General features: G+C 45.9%; 1 protein-coding gene across 1 annotated transcript in view; it reads left to right on the top strand.

The window, feature by feature from the left end:
• Positions 1 to 3,746: 3,746 nt before the first annotated feature.
• Positions 3,747 to 24,450, top strand: part of LOC129386517 (uncharacterized) — a 47,759-nt gene continuing 27,055 nt past the window's right edge. The window contains exons 1-4 of the mRNA XM_072287554.1: positions 3,747 to 4,061; positions 14,943 to 15,177; positions 16,950 to 17,124; positions 24,197 to 24,312. Of these exons, the coding sequence (XP_072143655.1) occupies positions 3,821 to 4,061; positions 14,943 to 15,177; positions 16,950 to 17,124; positions 24,197 to 24,312 (767 nt within the window). The 5' untranslated portion in view covers positions 3,747 to 3,820. The remainder of the gene's footprint in view (positions 4,062 to 14,942; positions 15,178 to 16,949; positions 17,125 to 24,196; positions 24,313 to 24,450) is intronic.

Here is a 24,450-nt window from a genome sequence, read left to right as displayed (position 1 = left end):
TGGAATAGAAAACATATTGAAATCATTCGGTGAAACGCATGGCAAAGGAAGTTTTTTAAACGGTATAGATTGTTCATAAAACATCATGAGCGCAGCGAAAGTGCATTCTTGCGCACGTGTTGCTGCGCCGGGCGGACATACTTTGCTTCTAATAGCGTAAGCTTTAGAAGAATAGTTAACAAAAATGTATTAACTACAATTTTTCTTACTGCCTAAGGGGCAGTCGTCATAACGATTAATTTTGAGACAGTGATATTTTCATGTGCACCAATCTTTTAAAAATCTTGAAAATGGCGCCTAATTGGAAATATTTATAATAAAATTCGAAAGCTGAATTGAGACAATAGAGGTTTAGTTCGGCCCCCACAACAAGTTTGCGCACGCAGGAAACCCGCGGTGACGACACTGCGCATGCGCATTAAGCAGGCGCACGCACGGTCTCTTGCGTGCGCCCGCCCGCAGCTTCTCAAAAGCTTCCGTAGCGTCCTCTGCAAGATTTGCGGGATGATCTCGCGTGTTCACGAAAGCGCATTTCTTTATACGTCGCTTGCCGAAGAAATGACTCCGGCTTGAGATTTGACATCGTCGCGGCTTATATTGGCTACACAGTTTCAGAAGCTTGCCATACGACGGCGCTGAGTAGCACACTACCGGCTCCTTTGCGTGCAAGTCAGCAATTCCGACCTCAAATTTTGCTTCCGGCCAACAATCGCCGTTTTGTGAGCGTGCGCTTCTGTACGTACGCACGACCTCGCCCGCTGCGTATGTGGGTGGTTTCAGACGCCCAACTAAAACGGTCTGTTAGCGAGACTGAGCGCGTCCCGCTGCGCGTTCGATGGCAAGACGCCGGAAAAGAAGCGTGGGGCGAACATTTAGTTACAGCACGTCGCAGCAACTCTTATTCGACACACTACACACGCACGCGAAGCGAAGCGTGTCGTATCAGTAGCTGCCATTATTGGCCGAGACGTGCGGTTTCAAACTTTCCTCTCGCTAATATTCACGGGGCGTTTACGACCGATATGATAGCAGGGCCGCCTTTTATGCACTCTTGCGGCACTCAGTTTCCCTTGAAAGTTGATGACAAATATCTTGAATCAGGTGCGAAGGTTTCTTTTGAACATTTCGGTTGCATGAAAATGTGACGGCTTTCTCTTCCTCAATTGTACAACTACCGCTAAGGCATCTTCAAAGATACATATAATGCATTTGTGTTTATTAGACTTCCGAAGCTAACGTTATTATCGGCATAGTATGTCCGCCTCTTCCAGGAAATTGTTTGGCAAACGCCTTGCTTGCTGCACCTATGCTTTACTGCGAAGCTGTATATGGCTACCTGATCCGTCCGTCCCCTGTATGCCGGAAACTCTTCCTGCGCGACCCTATGCGCATGCGCGAAAGAAAATGAGAACGAGAGGCATGTGATTAGCTAACACCACCTAGATCGGCCAAGACCTGTTCACTCCGATCCATAACGCCAAGCTTCCTGGTCCGGAATTTCCATTCACAAGGCTCGCGTGCTGAAAGTGGTGATGTCACAATTACTGTTGCCCGATCGGGAGCATCCCCATTAGATTCTATGGCAGTCAGCCGAGGTAAGCTCACTTCGTCGATTGGCGTGAAGAGGCGTTGCGCAATCAAGGCAGCCGAGAATTAATTGGGCTAGAAGTGACGTTGCTCTCCGTCGCAGCCGAGTGCGCGCGCAGCATTTCTCTCCGGCTCTAAAATGGAATGGCGATGCATCGTACGTACTCCTTAGGAGCAGGCAGCTTTCGATCAGCAACGCCTCGAGTGTAACCGGCAGCGAACTCACCTATGGCATGCCAATATTGCAGCCCGGGTAGAAGAACAGGATAGTGCAGCCGAGTACATGCAGTGTAATTGCGTACCGAGGACCCGGCAGCCTACCAAGCCCTCGTTCAATGAACCGTCGGGATTAACCAGATTAAACCGGGACCACACTTTTCAGCTTCGCCGGTTTACCAAGAGTGCTGAGTGCTTGGGCGGTGATCTATTTAATAAAATATCTGCACACAAGCAAAAAAATATTGTATATTGCAAGTGGCGGTAGTTTGCGCTTGATTAGTAGCATTTGCGCTTCGCTGATTGAAAAGGCAGTAGGTGTGTTTAGTGAGCTTCTGAACAACGACTTTCGGCAAGGTAAACGTGATTCAAATCATGGATCCGCGACCTCTGAGAGCTGCAACGTAATGCAAATGTCTTTCTGTAGCATTTACCTCTAAATCGCAACTGCATTAGTTATTTATTTGCTTATTACTAGCAATCCCTTCTCCAGAGCAGAGTGGTTAACAAGACTACAACAGTAAACAATCGCATAAAGCATGAAACATTCAGTTGACATTTTTCTTATATTGATATTTAATGTTTATATACCTGTATATTTCGGTATATACCCGTATTTCAGTTATTTATGTGAACGAGCTTAGTTGATAGTCGCCGGTGTGTCTGCATTTTCTTCCGAGTACTAGTCTTTTTCTTTTTCATTTTTGAGCGAAGCTTGCCACAAGACAAGAATACCAATCCAACCACTAAAGCATGATTGAGCAATACGCTCGAATATGCAAGTAAAATCTTGGCGAAGCTCAGCATATGTGAGAAGCCGCTAGTTAACAGGAATCGCACATATTTATTGCAATTCTCTGGCACGTAAGCCCGAGGTCTAAGGAAGTTAAACATGTGAAATACCTTACACGATAAATCTCTCTTGGTGTTAAGCCCCGCATGAGATATATTGAAATGCCGTGCTGCATTATCAATGAGATTCTCAATTTTTGTGTCTACGCATTGAGTCTGACAAACACTGATTAAACAAAATGGTTCGGCCGTACGAGCAAGCAATACCTGAGAGATTTTTCATTGGTCTGTGAAGAATTATTGGCTCGAATTACGCGGCTCATGGATGACTACTGCAATTTTTTCGAAGTAGCTATACGTAAACTTTCTAGCACCCCCCTTATTGGTAAGATTCGTTCATATAGTAGTTGCTATATTTAAAGCTGATAACTATATATGTATAACGTATGTGAAACAATGGGTAAGTTTTGAGAAGTGTGGTAATCATTTTGATGTATTCCTATCGGCAGGTGTCTACAAATTATTCTCAAAATTTTCCATGTAGACACGTACCAGCACTTTTTTTATCAACAGTTACAGTGAGAATTGGCAAATGCAGACTCGCATGATTTCTAAGGAACTACGTCAATTTCACTAAGAGGTCACAGTAGAGGAAAAGAACAGATTTCATGGCTAGCCTTCCGCCGTATGCACAGAATGATTTGTCAGTTTGGGTCATTTGTTAAGCTGTCGCAAAAATTTTGTCAGGACAGTGCAGTCAATGTTATTTCAGTGGCATTAAATATAGCAATTTCGAAAATAACATTCGGGGTTGACATTGCTAAATCCTACCTGAACGCGATGGGAATGTTGGCGTGGTATCTTTAATATATATCGGAGTCAAGACAAGATGAAAGGAGGGGACATGTAATAACACAAACGCAATGCCTTGACATGTTGCTAACATGTATCCTGGGGTGCTTGAGATATATAACGACGTTGCAACGCGATAATGCAATGAGAAGGCCTCATAATAAGTTTTATGGTTTATACACCCCATGCTCACTCCTAAAACGCTCAAGACAGCATTGTCTTCGATGGTCGACAACTACAGGCTGAATCGCATTACAAAGTTTCCTTTTTTCGCTTGTTTTTGACACAAACAGTAGATCAGAGGAGCACAGTTCCACGTGGACAGGCACGGCCTGGAGTACCAGCAGGTCCTGTAGTACCGGCCACCCCTGGAATGCCCGTAACCCCTGGAGCACCGACACAGCCGATAACCACCCCGCCTCCGACCACCAGTCGAATGTTAACAAGCAAACCTTCAAGCCCGCCTACCATGCCGGCTACAACATCTACTCCAAAAATTACGACAACATCTACTCCAAAAATTACGACAACATCTACTCCAAAAATTACGACAACATCTACTCCAAGAATTACGACTACGTCAATACCAACAACGACAGTGGATCCCAATACTAGTGAGTTGCGGTTTGACCTTAATCTGCTTGCGTCTATTTCATTCCAATTCAGTGACAAACAATGCTGCATAACGTGGTGTGTTGTTTCCACCCTGAGCGTACTGCCCAATTGCATTGCACAGTTTAAGCAATTTGATGCAGAGAAAAACATATTCATTAGTTATTACAGACGCTATTGCGTTGGTATATATCATGAGCTAACTACAACTCGTTAATTACTGCCTAAAAATTTTAATTGCTTCGCCTTTGCACAAGTGTCCCAGAAAGCAACTCTTCTCGAATACACGCCTTATTAAAGTACATTCCAAACGTTGAATATATTACCAGCTTTAAATAAAGAATCGACTATTGCACGATTGCATTGAGTCTTAGAATTGATTAGTCTTTATTCGTAGATACGAATATTGGAGAGCTCTAACGTTAAGGTATTCCAGACTTCCACAATTGTTCAACAAAATTTCGGGCTACCCTCCTCACCCCTTCGCTTGTCTGTCGCGCGACGTCATGCAAACAGTGAGAACGCCCCATCTGATATAATATTTGCACGCTAATTTTATATCATTATACCGAACGAAGGAAAAATAATTATTTATGATACGATGCCTTTCTTCGACTTTAGCGCGCTCTTATTGGTCGAACATTTTCGCGCAGCGCCCACTTCACCTTCTGTTACGCGACGTCACAAAACAGCGCGAACTCATCGCGGTAAAGTGACGTGTACAGGCTAAAGACATATAATTTTGCCAAACTAATTTTTTTAGTAGTTCTAGACTGCCCCGTTACGAAAGAAGTAGGAGATAGTGCCACGTCGATCGCACCGGGGAGATGTCACGGAGCATGATTTATTTGTGCATAATAAGTGATTTTGATTGTCAGTATGAGCTTATCAAGCCCTTTCGGCACGTATACGAGGTTGCTTTGCCAACTCGTTGCTGAGAATCCGTTCTGGCGCCATTTTTGACGTTTCGTTGCATGCCGCCATGATTTTCGACCAGACATCGCATGCTAAGGGGAAGAGGACCAATTGAAGAAGTCAGCGCCACCCATTATCTATTATCACTGTGCTGACTCGGCCCCATCAAAACCCTCCCCAAATGAGCGTGCCCCTCACCTCTTGGCAGCAAATCAGATAAAAAACTTCTCAATGTAGGCAATGCTATTCCCTTTGAAAGCAAAAAAAGTGACCTATAAACGAGACGCGTTTGATTGGAGTTTTCAAACAACGCTGTTGGTTACCGGCCGATGCTTGCGTCGGTGATTACGTAAATTTGACATAAGGAGATTGGAATAATAACAGATTGGAATAGTTTTACATTGTAGGACCCATGTTTGCATAGTTTTCGAATGTGTCAATGACCGTGCTGTCCGTGATCAAGCATAACACTTCAGCGAAATTGTCATAAATTTAATCTCGGCGGCCACAATTAACCTAAAATGAGAAACTATCTATTGGAGATAAAATCACTGGAGGTAACATAGAAGATACGTAGTGGTGCGTGCTTGGTCACTCTGTCCATTTACCTTTGATCAGACCTTTACACATAAATCGCCAGCATTCCCACTCAACAGCGAGCCATGAGTGTGCAAATAACGTCCTTGTTTGCTCCTAATGCTCCATCTGCACGTGTTGATAAACAACGCCTCATCACGCGTAATCTAATGAACGAAACTGCTAGCGTTGTGAATATACTAGCATAGGTGATGCATTCGTGTAAATGAGATCCGCTTATACGATTTCTATCCCATTCAGTTTAAAAAAACACTTCCCCTACCAACAGACCACATTCTTCATATTTCGATGCGAAATGCAAATGTGAACTTAACTGTGGAACTGCATTGTATTAGACGATCGATATGTATTTTATTACACTGCAATACCTATGGACGTTTGGAGCAAACAAATTTCAAATTAAGCATACCAAGTTTAACACGACACGTCCTACTCCTGAGACACTCGGTAAAGATGGAAGCAATATTCCTCTCAATTTTTGCATACTTTAGAAATTCTCTGCACCAACAAAGCTTGCAGTGAAGAAATCTTTTTTGCTAGCAGGCAGGGGGGATGTTCCGAGAATTTAAGAGCTCGATGTGTTATATTGCACCTTTGTTTGCATTTTTAAGCTATACGCTCATCGTAAGCGACTTTAGGAGTTCCTTGAAATAAATAAATAAATAAAGTTGTTTCACGGAGGTTGCTTAACGTAGAACTATATGCAGGTGGCATGTCTGATTTCTCTAAAAAATACAAGTGAAACCCAGAAAATGGGATTTTTACAATATTTATTGTACCTGGAATAAAAGGTAATGTGTAGCGGCTCTAAGAGGCCAGGTTATTTAATTAGAAACAGCCCATTTATTATAGAAATTAGGTATGTTAGGAAAATAGATGCACGAAGTTTGAAATCCGTAATTGGGCATCAACATTATATAGAGCATCTCGTTCAGATTCTTTTATCACTGGATCTAAAGAGGACGTGTTGGATTTGTGTGTCTACCACATGGAAGCCAAGCCTGCATTGCGTATCGGCCGGGCTGAGTTCAACATGGCATGACGCTGATAGATATGAGTAGTCGAGTTTGTCGACGCTGCGTAGGTTAGTGCTGCTCTACAGAAATAAACGTAACCCCTTGAGAAGGCACAAAAAGACAGCACTAGCTTACACAACCCGAGCGCTTTTCCAATTATTCTTTTGTAATGCAACCACAAGCTGTCTTCAACCCTTCGGCGTTGCGCAATATGACCTCACGGTCTATTTCTTGTGTACCTTTTCTAGGTTGGAAACATTGTGTAATCACCGCTGAAGGGCAAGGAAGCAGTGCACGTTAAGAATGTAGACCGCTGCCCTTCGCTTTTTTCCGGCGTCTTGTTCGAAATTTTGCACCGATACTATCACCCTTCGCGCAACTGCTTCGTGGCGCCAAAGATCTCTCATCTTGGTCCCGTGCCTGCGACCATGCGTTCGCCACCTTGCACCGTTTTCTCACGACGCCACCTATTCGTCATTTTGACCCTCAAGCTCCTACCGATGTACGGTCGGCCAAAAAAGTAAACGGACCACGGCTTAGGTGGCCGGAGCGGCTGCGGCGCCACACCGGGGCGCTGCTATCTCGCTCCGCGCGCTGACGGCGAGTGTGCCCCGAGTGATGCCAGACTTCGCCCTCACTAACACGCGGGGCCTTGTCACGCTTGATAAATTTCTAGTGCGCCGTTCGTTTGGTCTGGTGCTGACGGTTGCGACGAAGGGGGACCGTGCATTGACGGTAGTCTAGCACACGGCGCGGTTGCACAGTAGTGGACGGCAGCCGGGCATCATTGCGCGGCAACAAGAAGGAACGAATACCAGTTCTAATTGTTGTTTTCCTTATATTCACCTTAATTTTCATATCAGTGCATGTCGCTGGCATCCACTGCTGCTCGATCTTAGGCAACATAACGCAAGTAGCCGCATGGGCGGATACGGTGAAGCGCGCTCTTTCACGCCGGTGCGATAAGTTACAGGCGACAACTTTACTTTGAGCGCGGTTTTTCTGCCGAGATTACTTTTCCATCATTGTCTACAGCAGTGGGTTTATTATTTATATCAGCCACGCCTATGAAAACGGCTTTAATTAGCTAGTACAATGCCTAGGCGATTATGAAACTTTACAACAGTACGTCCAGGAAGAGATGATTGGGAAGACAAATCGAAATAACTAGTAAGTCGTGAAAGTTTATTTACGGAAGTATTCCATCATTTAAAGGGGTCCTCAGTGCGATGAAGAAGTGCCGTCAACCGCGATGACTTGGCTTACTCACTCTGGCATCGAGTCGTAGAGCGCCGCCGCTATAGCTTCGGACGTCCGCGCAGCGCTTCCCACTAGCTGACCAAGGCGTAGGGCAACTACAGCGTCACGCAAAAGGAGTGCTTGGTCATCGCCTGGCCGCTTGACAAGTGTCACCTTTATTTATGTGGCCGATCTTTTGACGTAGTGACCAACGACCATGCGCTGTATTGGCTTCCGAATTTCAAAGATCCGTTTGGCCGCTTCGCTCGCTGAGCCCTGGGAATGCAGCAGTACGAGATAAGCGTGGTGTATCGCTCCGTTTGGAAGCAGTACAACGCTGACGCTCTTTCCCGCTGTCCACTCTCGCTAGAGGCCACTGTCCCCCTGTTAGCACACATTGTCGTGTCTTGACTGACACTATTGCTATCGAACAATATAATGACCCCTGAACTGCATCCTTTTCGACCTTCTCTCGGATACCTCAACAGCTCCGGCCTTTTGAGCACTTCGGCGCCAAATTCCTCATTTTGCGATCCGTAATAATCTTCTGTACCGACGCAAGTATGCATCAAAGGGAGGTACGTAGTTGTTTGTCATCCCGGGAGCCTTGAGATCAGAAATCTCTTCCTCTTTCCATCCCGACCCCCCCCCCCGTTTGGCCACGCTGACATTTTCAAAACGTATGAGCGACTTGGGCACTGCTACTACTGGCGACACCTTCGTGGGAAACTTCGTCCACTCTTGCCGTGAACTTCAGCAATGAAAATCTCCGCCTCATCTCCTAGCCGGTGAACTCCATTACCTGCCATGGCCATCTCAACCTTTTGATCGTGTCGGCGTCGACCTATATGACCCACTTACATTGAATACGTCCGGCAAGCGGTAGATTATAGTTGCCGTCGACCACTTAACATGCTATGCAGCGACTGCTGCTCTTCGAGCTTCTACTGCGCCGGAAATCGCCAGTTTTTTAATACGCCGATTTGTGCTTCGTCATGGAGGCCCTCTTGAACTCGGCGACCGAGGCCACACCTTCGTGTCTGAAATCATTGAAAAATTGCTTGCTGAATGCGCCATTGTTCATCGCACATTTACTGCATATCACCTGCAAACCAATGGTGCCATGGAACGCTTTAATCACGCGCTTGGCGACATGCTCGCTATGTATGTACATCCCATCCGAACACTCTAATTGGCACCTAGGTCTTCCATTCATCAGCCACGCTTACAATGTCACAACGCAAACCACTACCAGCTTCTCCCCATTCTGTATTTTTTGTGGTCGTAATCGTTCTAAACTCAGACCCATCAGAATTCCTGTCAATTTTGGACGCCGCAAGGGAACCTATAGAATATCGTCAGTTTGCCCCCCGCTTCACTTCTGACTGTCAGAATCGCCAAAAATCAAAACACGATGCTCGAAACTCGACTCCAACTTTTTACGGGAAACCGTCGTTTGAGTGTCCGTACCGACCCGCACACGATGACTCGCTTCAACACTTCTTCCTAAGTAGCATCGACCATACCGAGTTCTGCAGCGAACTTCTCCTGTCAACTACCTCAAAGAGCTACTTACCGGACATGCGTCGTCGTCACAGCGAAGTCGTCAACGTCCGGCGGCTCAAGTCCTAACATGATTGTGCTGCCTCATCTTTAGACGAACTAGCCACGATGGCTCCTTTTTCCGATGGGGTCATTGTAATCAAGAACGCGTGGACGTAGGCAGCAGGATTGCGAACAGCATCGCCTGCCGCAGATATTCGAGCCGAGAGACTGTGCCCAGTGGTGCGCTCTACCCGCCGTCAACACGTCGGGTAAAACGCCTTCATTATAATATATATATATATATATATATATATATATATATATATATATATATATATATATATATATATATATATCTATACAGGGTGTCCCAGCTAATTTGGACCAAGATTTTAAAAATACCCAAGAGCGCTAGAGAAATCGTACCGACTGCATAGTAGCCGTAGTCGCACGTACTACAGCGATGGAAGCAAACGCGAACAGCGGAGCTCGAGGCCAAAGCATAACTGAAGGTATAGTGCGCGCCGTCCAGTTAACACTATTGACAGGCGGGCACATCTGGTTTGATCGCGCTGTGCGGTGGTGCGCCCCCTATCCTGCGCCATTTTTGTTTCTGTTCTGCTTATGTTTTATTTGAAAACGAGGATAGGTGACGGTACAGTAATGATGACAGCGCAAACTGTACTATCGCCATGAAAAGAACCGCGAACTGCGGAAAGCGTGGCTTTTGGCACAGTCAGCGCTAGTCCGAGGATCCGTGTCCAACTCTCATATGCATTGGCAGTCGCTAGGCGCCACCGTAGCGCCAGTCATGATTGGCAGATGATAAGCTTTCCTTGCCAATATGCCCGGCAAGTAAAATGCGGCACGCTTTCATGCTGTCGCGATGCTTCTGTGCTTAACAGAACTGAAGTGTTAAGTGGGAGCTCGATCGTCGCTGCCTCACGGCAGCGGTGACCATGAAAATAAAAAGGAACAAGCTTCAAGATTAAAAACGATGATAGGAACTGGAGCTGCAAATGCGCGATCTATTCTCCTACGGCATAGGAGCAAAGCTATCGGATTGAGTGATTGAGTCCCTTCAGTTTGGAAAGAAAAACATCGCGCGTTCGTCGGACGCCGACAGGATCGGAATGATCTCTTTGCACCACCAAGGAATTTCCCAGAGAAGAATTGCGGAGATTACCGGAAGAGCACTTTCGACAGTCAACAGACTTTTGAAAGACTGCAAAACTGAAGGTAGACTCCCGGACCTTCCTCACAGTTCGCGGCCACGTTCCACGACCGCGGAACAAGACCTAATAATTATTGCATCCGCCGCAGACAATCCTTTTTTAACAGCCCCGCAAATCAAAAACGAGCTCGGGCTAAACATTGACATTCAAGCGGTTCGACAGCGCCTCCGCGAAGCGGGCTTTTACAGCTGGAAAGCCGCGAGAAAGCCTTTGCTTTCGGATCGCCACAAAGCCACCCAGCTACAATTCGCACAATTGCACAAAGACTGGTCTGTGTAGGATTGGGGCCAGGTGATGTTCACAGATGAGAGCACATTTGCCACGAGGGGTCACGAGAGGCTGAAAGTTTGGCGTCAAGACAATCATCGCGCTCCATAAATGATGGGCCTTTGCACCCTAGTGTTTTGAATATGTGGTCCTGAATTCGTTCACTCAGTGCTAGTGTGGTCAGAGTAGCATCAAAATTTAACGAAGATAGCTCTACGACGAATGTCACATTAGGGTGCGACTACCGATTGTTTTTAGAATAAAAACAGGAACAGCCCAACACAAGACGAACGAGTAAACAGGACGGAGCGCTGTGTCCTATTTACTCGCTCGTCCTGTGTTGCGCTGTTCCTGTTATTATTCTAAAGATGAACCAACCAGCGCCATTGAACATACCGATCATTTAAAGGACATAATATATATATTTCAGCGTTTTAAATTCAGACATGTGTTCTGCAATAAGATTGGCCACTTTTTGGTTGCTGCATGTCATGAATTAACTGCTCGAGGTGCATTCTGAGCGAATGACTAAAAGCTACGTTACAGTCACAGCGCAGTCCTTGTTCTAGTAGCAGGTGCCTACTTCGCTACAGTATACATGAACAATGTTTGGATACAGCAGCGATTGGGCTAAACGTATTATACGACTTTGATGTGCGTAAACACAAACTTAACTTTTTTTTTACTTTATGCAGCTTTGATCCCACCTGCTTCAAGCGAACAAGCCTCAGCGGGCGCTGCTCCTTGAATGTGTGAAGTGTCATCAAAGCCGAAGGCTTGTCTCCCCTTATACGGCTAGATGAACGCTTCAGTGCAGCAGAATACTGCAATGTAATCGAGCAGGTTGCCCTGCCCTTTGCTTTTGATGGGCCATTCAAAAATGGGCTGTTTTATTATCAGCATAACCTTTCTCCAATCCATACTTCACGTTCCGTGGAGGCTTTGCTAGACAACCTTGCAATCCGTAAGCTTTCGTGACCAACAAAAGGAGCGCACATAAATCGAATTGAGAATGTCTGGGGAATTATGAAATCACGCTTGTCACGTCTGCAGCTCCATAAAATGAACAAGGACTCCCTATGGGCTGCTGTTCACGCCGATTGGGACAGGCATCGCGGCACTGAGCTAGCCCCATACCTGTTTGCCTCTATGCCAAGGTGCATGGATCCGTCATCCTGGTGGATTCACCCTTCACCAAATATTAATACAAAGTATCTTTTTGTCAAGCGAATCCACGCTTCAGTTTTGTTAAGCATACAGGCATCGCGAAAGCATGAAAGCGTGCCGCGTTTTACTTGCCGGGCATATTGGCAAGGCAAGATTATCATCTTACAGTCATGTCTGGCACCCGGAACGCACACGCGGTGCGATAGCGCCAACGAGATCAAGATTCTAGCGCTTCGGTGGCGCTGACTGAAAGCAGAGATTCGCCTAGCGACTGTTAAAACATATGAGAGTTGGCCACGTATCCTCGCACTAGTGCTGACTGTGCCAAAAGCCACGCTTTCCGCGGTTCGCCTTTCTTTTCATCGCGATAGTACAGTTTGCGCAGTCATCGTTACTGTACCGTTACTGTTCCTCGTTTTCAAGTAAAACAGAAGCAGAACAAAAACAAAATAGCGCACGATAGGGGGCGCACCCTCGCACAGCGCGATCGAACCACATGTGCCCGCCTGTGAATGGTGATCGCTGGATAGCGCGCACTATACCTGCAGTTATGCTTCGGCCACGCGCTCCGCTGTTCGCCTTTCTTTCCATCGGCATAGTACGTACGGCCAGGATGTTTTTCAACACGAATATTGCTTCATTATTTATTTTTAATTAGTGAACATTTTAATTATTGCTTGAATCCAAAGCATATCCGTTACAATGATGTGGGGCACCTTAAATAACCTCCGACTCAAGGGTTTATTTCGTGCTGAAATGGTCCTGGTTGCTTTTTCCAAGAAAAAAAAATCCCGCAAAATACGCGAAATACGAAATAGATAAGCACGCGCACGCCGCTACTCAAGGGCCTACAAGCAATCATTGAAATATATACGGTTGCATTCTCTTATTGCCGCATCGTACAAGGCTCCAGTGCGCTTATCAATTCGTTAGCGGCGTGTTCTCTTGATGCCCCGACCCTGACATAGCGTAAATCACTTTATCGAGCTGCCGCCGCTAGTAAAGCAGTGTATCCGTGGCTATTCGCTGGGGAACGCTTGAGTAGCGGCGCGCGAGCACGTAGCTATTTCGTATTTTGGATGTTCCGCGCGCTTATGTTTTTTCTCGCAAGAACCAACGAGACAAAGCTGAGCACTAAACAAATGCTTGATTCGGAGTTTATTTGAGGTGCCCTACAACTTTGTAATTGATATGTTTGCGATTGAAACAATAAATAAAGATTTCACTAATTAAAATTAATTAAGTAAATACTACATCGTGATAAAATTAAGACTGGCCGTAAGTACATACGACTACGGCTACTATGCAGTCGGTACGATTTCTCTAGAGCTCTTGGGTGTTTTTAAAATTTTGGTCCAAGTTAGCTGCGACACCATGTATAATGTGTGTGTATTTGCGTGTGCACCTGAATGTGCGCATGTGCGTGTGTGTAAGGGTGTGAGGAAATCTACAGGCTGGGAATAGGCAAAAGGAAATGCACACGTTCTCATCTATTGTCTATATAGACAGTCTATAGACGAACGATCAGCAAGAGTAAATAGAGACTGTACATACTTTTGTCTAGAGGTAGTCTATAGAGTGAAACGAGGCAAAAGGAAAGGAACATGTTATCGACTTTCTTCTATAAGAGATCTATAAACGGGAGCATCTATAAAGCGGGAGTAGACAAAAGGTATCAACACCTTATCGACTGTCGTCTATAGACAGTCTCTAAACGAAGAACGAACGATAATTAATAGAGACAACCTCCACTTTTGTCTTTATCTGGTGTATAAAACGGAAGTAGACAAAAAAAAAAAAAAAACTAAACATCGTATCGGATTTCTTCTATAGACAATGTATAGACAAATAAGAAAATAGAGAATGTATCGACTTTCGTCTATAGTTGTTCTATAAAGGGGAAGTAGACAAAAAGAAACGAAGACCTTATCGATTTTTTTCTATAGACCGACTGTAGAATATGAGTAGGCAAAAAATAGAAACCTTATCACCTTTTTTTTACTGTCTGAATAATAATAATAAATAAATCTGTAAAAAATAAATCTGTAAAATAGCAAACTCATCTAAAAGAAGTCTATGGACACTCTGTACACATTCTAAGTTCATTTTTCTAAAGGCCCAGCGGCATTCAAGTGTTGCTTGGTTAGTTTTATTTTATACGCTCATTTTATACACTAATGACGTGGCGCCACCTCCTGTCCATTGGCTGCACCGTCACGTGCCCAACGACGTACGCCTTAGGCCAAACGTTCAATCAGCCAGTTGGCTGCGACGTGACGTAGGCAATGACGGAAGCACTAGGCGCACGTTTAGTCAAGCAGAACCGTAGAGCCGATCTGGAGTCGGGGAAGCGTACCCTTCTCGCCCCCCCCCCCCCCCCCCCCGGTATACCAGGGTTACAATCCCACACAGACGGACATTTACCGAATATTCTTTTCAAAGACATTACCTCACTTTCTTTACAGGAACCTCCCTTAGGAATTTGGCGTCAATTCGAGCATTTGCGCCAGCAGCCACTTTCGGTGCCATTATTCTGTCACGCAGCCGGCTACAAAGCCAGATTTTCGCCTAATGGGGCATATAATACTTTCGCTTTGTATGGACATGTCTCTATTCGCTCCACGCTTCGACTCGTACGATCTGTTCTGCACCCTCTTCGCATGCGTTGGCGTGCCGGCAAGCGAACGTGTAGTTTGGCGTTAAGAGTTTAGCTGCTTTACGAGCACGACGAAGAGCGGCTGGCTCAATAGCTCGGGGAAGGGTGCAGGTCAGGGGCATAAATATTTTCGAAATGCATTACTGGAAGCATAAACACGCAAGTGAAGCTGTAGAATTGCTTTAAAATCTCCTGTTACCTATCGCACTAGCGCGCTCTCTAGACCTTATGTTTCTTCTCCCGCAGAGAGGCCACTGCCGCTCGACGCACTGATTTGCACACTAGAATCCCCATTCCGGAGAGATCTTTTGGGAGTCCCGCCGGATGGGCTTTGCACGATTGTGGTGGCCTACCCGTTCTACGAACCTTTTGACTTGGAACTCTTCCCAACAAAGTATTACTCGTTCAGGCATTTTGACGTCATCGTGGAGAACGCCGGAAAGCAGAACAAGACGGAGTTTGGAATCGGCATCACTTACAAGTACGTGCTGCGATTGCCTTCGGAATGTAATGCGAACTGCTATACCTCAGCTAATAATTTACTGCACTTTGTCGTGCGGTATTACCGAACTGCACGATTAGAGACATAAGTGTATACATCCGAAGGAAAAGAATTCCAGACTATTCGTACAAACTGGCCTCATCCCTCAGCCAGTCTATTGTCCTCAACAATTGTTAATATACTTATAGTGAAAACCGGCCAGAAGGCAGGCACGTTTTACAGCACTTTTCCTTACGTGGCATGGACATCAAAAATATCCATCCCGCGCGTTTCTCAACAATTGGCTCCACGCTTCTATGCGGGCAGTGAATGAAAGAACCACGCCATAAAATAGTAGCTACTATAACCACTACAATGTCTGCTAGCTAACATACCTAGGCTCCTAAATGATTTGAGATGCCGCTTGCACAAACGAATTTGATATAATAATATATTTGAAATTTTGCGCCCTACTCTTTATTTAACTTTAGATGTACAAACACGACTACATTGTTGACAAGGCTCCTACGAACTAATGAACGACCAGCGATAAGCAGGGTTTACCGTGAAATCATAGCTGGCATATTGCATTTGGAAAGATTTTTCTCATCCGACTTAATACTTCAAGCTGTATGAAACAGAACGCCTGTATTACGGATGCCTAGTCGCACTGTTGGGGACGCTGACGAAACCTAGCAGTTTTTTCGATCACCAAACTTTTGAGTGTTGGGCGGTACCAACACGCCTGATGGGCGATGCAAACATAATGTCTCGCTTTCGCGCTTTCTTTTTCTGAGGTGCGCAAAGACTAAAAAATGTAACAACTATAAGCAGTTCGTAATGAAGCTTTCATGTGTGATCTTTCATTCGGGATATATTTCGGATATCTCGTTCGCCAAGTGATTCCAGCACGTTAGGACAAAAAGCGCATGCAACAGAATGGTTAGGTGACTAAATAATCAGAATACAACTGCTGGCAATGTCTTCGATAAGGCGAGCGGACATGCCTTATGAACTTGCCGAGGCTTACATAATTTAAGAATATGGCTAGCATTAGCTGAAGCGTCTGACCATATGCAAACGTTAATGCGCAAGCCCGCATTGAGAATACCGCACGCGTTACTGTAATGCATTTACATTTTGCACTGCGGAAGCCAGTACCTGGAAATTCAAAGAAGCGTTTACCCTAAATCGAGGTTAGCGCTAGAAACACTTTGAACTGGAAACTCTATTGAACGATCCTGCAAGTATTTCCACCGTACAAGTCGTTGCCCGGAGCCCATTTTCATGCTTCGGGTGATGCGTTCCTTTATTCACATGAGTAATTGAAGTGTTCCAAGTAAACGTAGCAGTTCCTGTCACTTACAACTCGGCAAAGCAAAACTAAAATTTCTAACGTGAAATCACATTAGAGTATCTTTAAAAAATTACTCCCCTGATATATTTCACAAATATATTTCTTCTTTGATGTACTTCACTAAATCGAATGATGAATTACTTCGACCAATTTCATTCAAATGCATGAATTGAAATGCAAAGTTACAGGCATACATTATTTCCCATCCCTCGCACTTAACCTCTCCTGTTTGAGTGAAGCTATGCGAGTCGCACGATGTCTGAAGGGCTGTGTCCCGATTGTTGTAGAGGAGAACATGCTTGTACAAAGAAACTGTGACGAGCTATGCCCGATGCTTACTTATATCAAAAGGATAATGTAGCCTTCCTGTGATCGGTGACAGCAAGACTTATGTCTTCATGTTTTCCACGTTTAGGTTTTGTAAGAGCGTTGCCAACATGACAGAACTTGCCAACAATCCCATGACCAAGACAACATTGGACTATTTGTGGACCAAGCGGTTTTACCACTACGGACAAGTTAACCCTCCTCTCGCAAATTATGGCGGAACCATACAAGATGTAAACGTCAACTGTGCCAAAGGACTACAGGTTATTCTTCTGAAAACTTAAAAATCATGTCTTTTCCGCCACTGGACCCAGTCCAGCCTTGCGCTGCCTTGTGAGAATAGTCATCAGCCACACGAAACTCATGCCTTCGTAACGTAAAACACTGTGGGCGATCTTAAATAAACGTAACTATTGTACATACCTTAGAAGGGTGATGGTTTGGGATAGTTGATTTCCCATGACACTGTGTTGTGGAGCGCAATGCCGGTCAGCGGCACAGAAAAAAACAAGGACCAGCGCTTAGTGCCAACTGATTTTTTTTCTCTGACACAAAGGGTTATATAAAAGAGCTGAAGAACAACGACATAAAAATTAATAAAATATCAAGATAAAGCTGCCAAATAACGATGTCATCACCACTCACTGGCCGCACAGCCATTGTCTAAAAATGTCAATTCCTTTTGTGATAAGAAGGCTAGGGACGGCTTACGTATGCATAGGCATACTTGGCGTGCCATGCTAGCCGATTCAGCGATGATGCGCGTTCGATCGACCGACCAGTGAGCGGTGATGACATCTTTATTTTTTGTGTCCTATTTAATTTTTATGTCATTTTCCTTCTCTTCTTTTTCCTATATAGCACCTCGTATCAGACAATAAAATTTCAATTGGCAGTAAGCCCTTTTCGTGGGATGTTTTTCTGCGCCCCCTGTCACGCTTCTCGCTGCACCACAGTCTCGGGCACATTCCCTTTCTACACAGAAATCAATCCACTTGCTTTCAGTTTAACTCATTATAAAATTCTTCATGCTCGTACATAAGACCACTTTAAGTAAATCACGGACACAACGTAAGCATTATCGTCATATCTTTGAGGACATTGTTAGGAAATATTTCGCATGCTTTTCGCACTAAGCGATATCTGGCTCTATATATGGGAATGTTCTTTGTTGTCAACATCAGCGTGGTGTCCATTTTTAGATGTACCGTATTCTTGAATTTTCCTGCTTAGGAATAATAAGATCACAGTCATGAGATTTATTGTCATTCAGCATCAAGTGTGTCATTGCTTTTTCACAGCGCACATAATTCGTTATATCAGCTGATTGTCCAATCTAGCAGAGCAACCACTTAAAAGTTTACCACTCCTCTCTGTAGTCGATATTATGGAAGGCATACTGCGTATTAGCTGCGATGCGGGGACTAGTTACGTTGAACGCTGGTTTTTATTTTGGTACACCATAAAAGGTGGAAAGATTGGTGCTTCTGATTTAGCGCTCCATTGCATCACAGTCAACAAAATAAGTCTTTGCGTTGTGCACCGGAATATTTGGCCACCTGGGGTATGTCCATCTGAACCTAGACATAAGTACAGATCTGTGTCATGCGTTCCGCTGCTATCAGAGCACTAACCGTCTTAACGCCTGTTGTCCAACAAGCGTCTTTGTTTTATAAACAAAGAGCTCTCGTCGACATCCAATCTTTCGTTTTGTCGTAAAAGCACTTGTTAGTGATTTATGGCCTCCGTGCCTTATATAATGACCTCCCCATATAATAATTACTGCCGCTCCTCCTGAATTCAGCTATCTAACGCAAAATTTTTTTAGCAAATCAACATTATTATCGGGAAATTCTTTACACATTAACGGACGTCATAAAAAAATCCCGCACATTTGTATGTTACTCCAAACAACTCACACATAAAGAAGTTTCGACCAAGCGTTGATGCGAAAGAAGACAAAGCCGATGCACATGATCGTGCAATGAGTTCGATTATTACAAGATACGTCTCCATTCTCTCTCTTTCTCAGGTTTATTATTAACCTATTTTGCATCCCATTCGTATCGTATATGACGTGCCAATAAGTTGTCCCCCATCTGGTCTTCATAGCAGTCTTGCAAAGCATTCCATTCCTCAGAAGTTTCGACAGCTACGCGTCTGTGTTGGTCGACTCTGTCCCACTACGTGACCTGGACACGCTGTTCAGAGTCCCGCTTCTCCTGGCGGGCATGAGACAAGTCACCAATTTCGGTGACACTTGGCCTCGCGAGCTTTGGCCCTCTCGGCATTGTAGGAAACTGTGTGCTCTTCGCGTGCACGGCGCGTGCTTTGGCGAGACGAGTGGCGGCCCGCACACGCACGCCGCTTTCGCTTCCACGCATGCGCAAGGACTGCATTGCAGAAGCGCACTTATTACACGCTCTTCTCCGACGCTGCTCTCGCGAGTGGCGCGGTACCAGAACAATGAGACACCTCTACGCGTGCGCCCTCCCACCACGCGCAGTGGCGTGGGCGCATCGTGGCACCCTAACAAACCAGCTGGTGGAGGGCGCGCCATAAACATGGTGGCGGCACGACAAAGGACGCCATTGATAGAGGCCTACATCCCACCACGCTCACAGATAATTACGCTCCTGATTGTTGTCGTAACAAGTACATGGACACTCGTGCAGGATTTCCGCCATCCTCTTCGGCATCCCACAGCGGTACTCCCTGTAAAGTCCAAGTGCGATAACATCGCACTGGGACTTTGATGCGAGCGAAGGCATGCAAAGGTTCGCGGAGAGGGGTGGGCGCGCGATCTCCTGCGTGCAAGGGTTGAAGGCGAGGGGTGAGAGCGCCCTCTGAAAACACGTGAAAATTCGTAGCTAGATTGCAATGTTTCTGACAATCTTACAATCAATTGCAATCAATATTATAGTAAAGATCCACTGTCCCTGCAAGCACCTTTTTAACAAACCCCGTTTCCATATACTGAAGGTAAAATATTACTAGACCACCAATGCGTTTCATCACGCATATTCGGAAGGCATTTCTTGAAACAGGTATCAACGGCAGAAGTCGATTAGAGTGCATAAGATATTGAATGTTGCCAGTTACAACTCGTAAATTGCAATAGGTGCGGTAAAGTAATTTGTTTAATTGGTAAATTTAAAAGAAATCGTTTTAGTTAATCAGATATTTATTGTAATTTTTGGCGTAAATATTGTTCGCCGTTGAAAGTAATCCAGCTCGTGAAGTAGAATTGTGCTGTATGCCATGACTGATTATACAAAAATTCTGGTAATGATAAAAAAACGCCGTAAATTAGGTATGAGGGTAGGCATGCCGGAACGTCGCTATTCACACGCATTTCTAGCACAGCGTGCTGGCTTGCCTTTAGCAGAGTTCTAGGCGCCGAAGATTCCCCGGTGCAGAACAGCATGCCTGCTACCGACCGCACTTAGATGTCACCTAGAGAGTCCAATCGCGTCCGCAGTGTCCGCATTTAAAGGGGGGCGGAGGGCGAAATGCAAAACTCCCGTGTGCTGTGCATTCGGTGCACGTTAGGGAGCCCCAGGTGGTCAAAATTATTTCAGGGCCCCCCGCTACGGCGTATCTCAATAGCGTATGGTGGTTTTAGCACATGAAACCGCAGAATTTAACCATATTAAGTATGAGGTCTCTTAAGGTTTCGTTATTTTCAGTCGGCGAGATATAGCAGATTTAGACTGCTGACTTTCTCTACGAACGGCGATGCGAGTCATCGTAGTCTAACAATGTTAAAGGCCAACTGCTACGTCCTGAAGCTCATTCGGGCTAAATTGGCTATAAGCATTAGCATATGCTAGCAATGTAAACTTAGCAAAGCCACAGTGCTGGCGACTGTCTAATTTTCTATCAGCGTCTACATAGCGCCTAAGAAGGCTATGCGTGATCATGTCTGGGAACAATAGTGATTCGGTTGTAGCGAAAATTGCGGGACCGTAGACGAGTGGTCACCTCTACGTTGCGCCTCAGTGTCCAGGTCCATCGCTCGCTCAACATTTGCAAGTGAATGGGTGTGTCTCTCGGCGGGCTTTTTTTTGCACACATTATTGGAGTAGGTTCTAGTATAAGAGACTTGCACAGGCTCGGGCCGTCCGGAGAGTTTTGCGGGGGCCTGGGCCGAGCTCGGGCTTGACGCCACGGGCTCGGGCAGGATTGGTCCACCGGTTGAAACTGTTTAAAGTAAATACCTGTTCTGTTTACGTTGTAGCATCGCTCAAGTTCTTTACATTTAAAGGTAGCCTGAACAATTTATCAGTACCTATATGTTAGCTGACCTTGCACGACTAGATCTTGAGTTCAGTGCAAACACATATGCACCGACGGAAAAATAACAGTGTACCTAGGCAATAGGCCAGAGGACTTATGTTCCCATTCCAGAAACAAACATTTCGGTCTGTATTGCGTATACATTGCAGCTCATTTTATATATGTTGTGCGAGTGACGGCTCGAGTGATGGCAGGCGTAAGAACTTTATTGAGGCGACTACATAGTTTAGCGCTCATTATGGACGCTAGGGCTCCAGTATCAATTATTGCCGCCAACGGAACACCATGTACGTCTACTTCAATTAGGTTCGTGTTGGGGAGGAGCGTCAACGGAGGATTTGGACAGGTCGAGGGTGATGCAACACTACCTCTAACAGCTGCATGTCCTAGTTTTCCGTCCGTCGGGTTGGCGAGGAAAATCGGCGAGGTTGGGGTGACGGGGAGTGAGGGCGTTGAGGCGAGGGCAATTGCACGGAGGAGCAGCTGTCAGGGGCATCAGAAGTAGGGTACCGACGGCGAAGTGAATAACGGCGATCACCGACGTATGGGTGAGGATAAGTGAATGAGCTGCAGTACGGCGGCAACCAGCTGGCCCGGCAGTGGCGGGCTACATGACCAACGCGGTGGCAGCGGATGCAGATCGGTTTGTCGTCTGAGGTTCGCCATTCAGCAGGATTGCGTGGTCTGTGCGCGAAATATTGGTCATTATAGGTTGCGGACATGGGAATGGGCACCGAATCTGGTCGGGAGACAGAGCAGGCAGTAGGGATGCCAAGGTTTGCAATTTCTTGCCGCACAACTGCTTCAATAACGGAAATAGTGGGGGCCGCTTGGTCGAAGGTACCGTCAAGAGGTCGTGGATGAAGGGGGCCGGACTCGGCGCTTCAAAATCACAGCGAAAGATACGTGTGACGTTCTCTTGAAATGGTCGTGTGGCGGTAAGAGTGGAACAAGAGGACGTGGCAGGGGTGTTTGGAAGCCAGGAAAACTGTGGGACGACGCGGCGCCTTTTGGCTACATCGAAGCGGCGGCATTTTTTGATGATGGCGTCAACGTAGAAACGTCGTTATGCATGGAGTTGAGGCGTCGTCGGCGATGCACATTAGGATATGGCCCACCTTGTCAACCTCGGTCATGTGCTCGTCGACATTCCGGCAAAGCGCGAGCACTTCCTGTATGTAGCAAACATACGATTCGGTCGACGACTGGACACGGGTGGCAAGCTATTTTCGCGCAGCCTGTTGGTGACTTGACGGGTTGCCAAATAGGTCGCGAAGCCTCTTTGAAAATGTCCCAGCTGGAGAGTTCGAGCTCATGGGTGTGAAACCAGACACGTGGTGTCCCGTCCAGACAAAAAATCACATTGGCAAGATGATGGTAGCGTCTAAGTGGTGACTTTGGCTAACACGCTCATACATGCTGAGCCAGTCGTCGAGGTCAACGCAATTTTGGGTGGAGAATGTCCCAGGATCGCGGAGTCTAGGAACCGCAACGTACATTGTGGTTGGCACCGCAGGTGTAGGTGGCGATGGGATGGTTCCATCGGAAGCCATGGCTGAGAAGACGACGGTGCGGCCGCTCCGGAGCTCCGTGGCGAGGACGGGGAACGTTCCACCTACACCACAATTTTAAGCGAAGGACGTGTCAGTAAGACGAGCAACTATTTACAGGATATATTTACGAAAGCGGTTGCAACGCTGACCGGTTAGATTCATCGCACGAGCCCCGTTCGTTCTTCCTCCTCTTCTCTCCTTCAAACAAGCAAATGTCACACGCGTGTAGCAATATATATATATATATATATATATATATATATATATATATATATATATAGTACTTTTTGTACGTTTACGCTGGGCCTCGTCATGCACTAAGCTTAGTAATGGGCACCACCCGGGCGCCCCGCGCGGTGCCTGGGATTAGTAACAGACATAGAGTTTCTCACTACATTACCTAGAGGGAAATCTGACGCTGCTGCGCTGTGGTATGCATGGGAATGCCGGTATATTGTGGATTCGGATTGGCATCGTTCTCGTAGAGACAGGACACCTTGAAGACGCGCCTGGCAAGTACCGTTCCGTCTGTCACAATGATTCATTTTCTACCAGAACAGCACGTGAAAAGCTGTTTTAGCTTTAATATTACGCGAAAACATGTTTTGTTTAATTATGAGAACTTGTTATTGTGTGTACGACTACATGTTACGTAAAAAGTATCAGCGGGCCGCTAAAGTTGGAGGACAGACGACAAGGTTCGCGCTCGCTTTGAAACAGTTGGTCGTCTGTTCTTGCTTTTCTTCGCTTGGTCATGCATCGTGGGTGAGTAAAGATGTAATATGCGTGAATGGAAACATTTTCTGAAGATTTTACTTTGAGAACGCGTTATTTGCGTAGCCATATCCACGTTTTAGACGAAGCCTCTTACAACACCAGCCAACACGAGCCTCGAAGACACATATACCATCATTCCCATGACGGCACGGTCCCCCTTAAGAAACTCCCATAGACGGTGGCGCCAGATTACCCTCTAGGTGTTATAGTGAGAAACTCTAAGGTAACAGAGGTCCGGGTACGGGCCCATACTGAGTTCGGTCATGTACGCCCGGGCTGGAGTTGGGCTTTAGCTTCATAGAGCGGGCCCGAGCCGGGACGTAAAATCGGGCCCGTGCAGTCGCCTCTACACCTGTGATTTTACGGTGAAGTTGTATGTGGCTAGGATGCCGGAATTTAGTCGTCTCCGTAACCAAAAACTCAACCAATCATAGCGGAAATGTTTCGCCGCGTGCGCCCCTGGATTCCTTGCACTACCAGGCTTGCTGTACCAGCAAATATATACGGATCATTCGAGCATAGGCCACAATTTGCCTGCAAAAATTATAGAAACCACAGTAACTGGCATAGACTCTTGCATTTATTTTCAGCAGTGTCTCTTTAGCCGACATGTTTCACCGTTCGCTTTTTGCTGCGTTTCCTGGGTAGCCTGTCTGGGTACAACTTGTGCGCTCATTTAAAAGAAAAACATGTATTTTGATCGCAGATGCTCTTCGATTTGATGAAAGACAAACATGACAACGTCAATCGGCCAAGTTACATTATACTCTCCTTCCCTTTGTATTCTCCGGGAAATTTTCCTGCAATTGGCAAGGCACTAAGGTGAGTGGCGCCCAGTAAAATCCAAAGCACGACGCATATTTAGCAAGAGTACGCTGCCCTGCAACGCAATACCGTATGGCTGCATTTTGATTCTTAGAAGCCTGTACCGCAAAGTTGGCCGCTTTGTGTGTGTCAGCC

The sequence above is a fragment of the Dermacentor andersoni genome, chromosome 4, assembly GCF_023375885.2.
Source record: "Dermacentor andersoni chromosome 4, qqDerAnde1_hic_scaffold, whole genome shotgun sequence".
In the NCBI taxonomy this organism is placed as follows: Eukaryota; Metazoa; Arthropoda; class Arachnida; order Ixodida; family Ixodidae; genus Dermacentor; species Dermacentor andersoni.
This window is presented reverse-complemented; position numbering and strand designations above follow the sequence as displayed.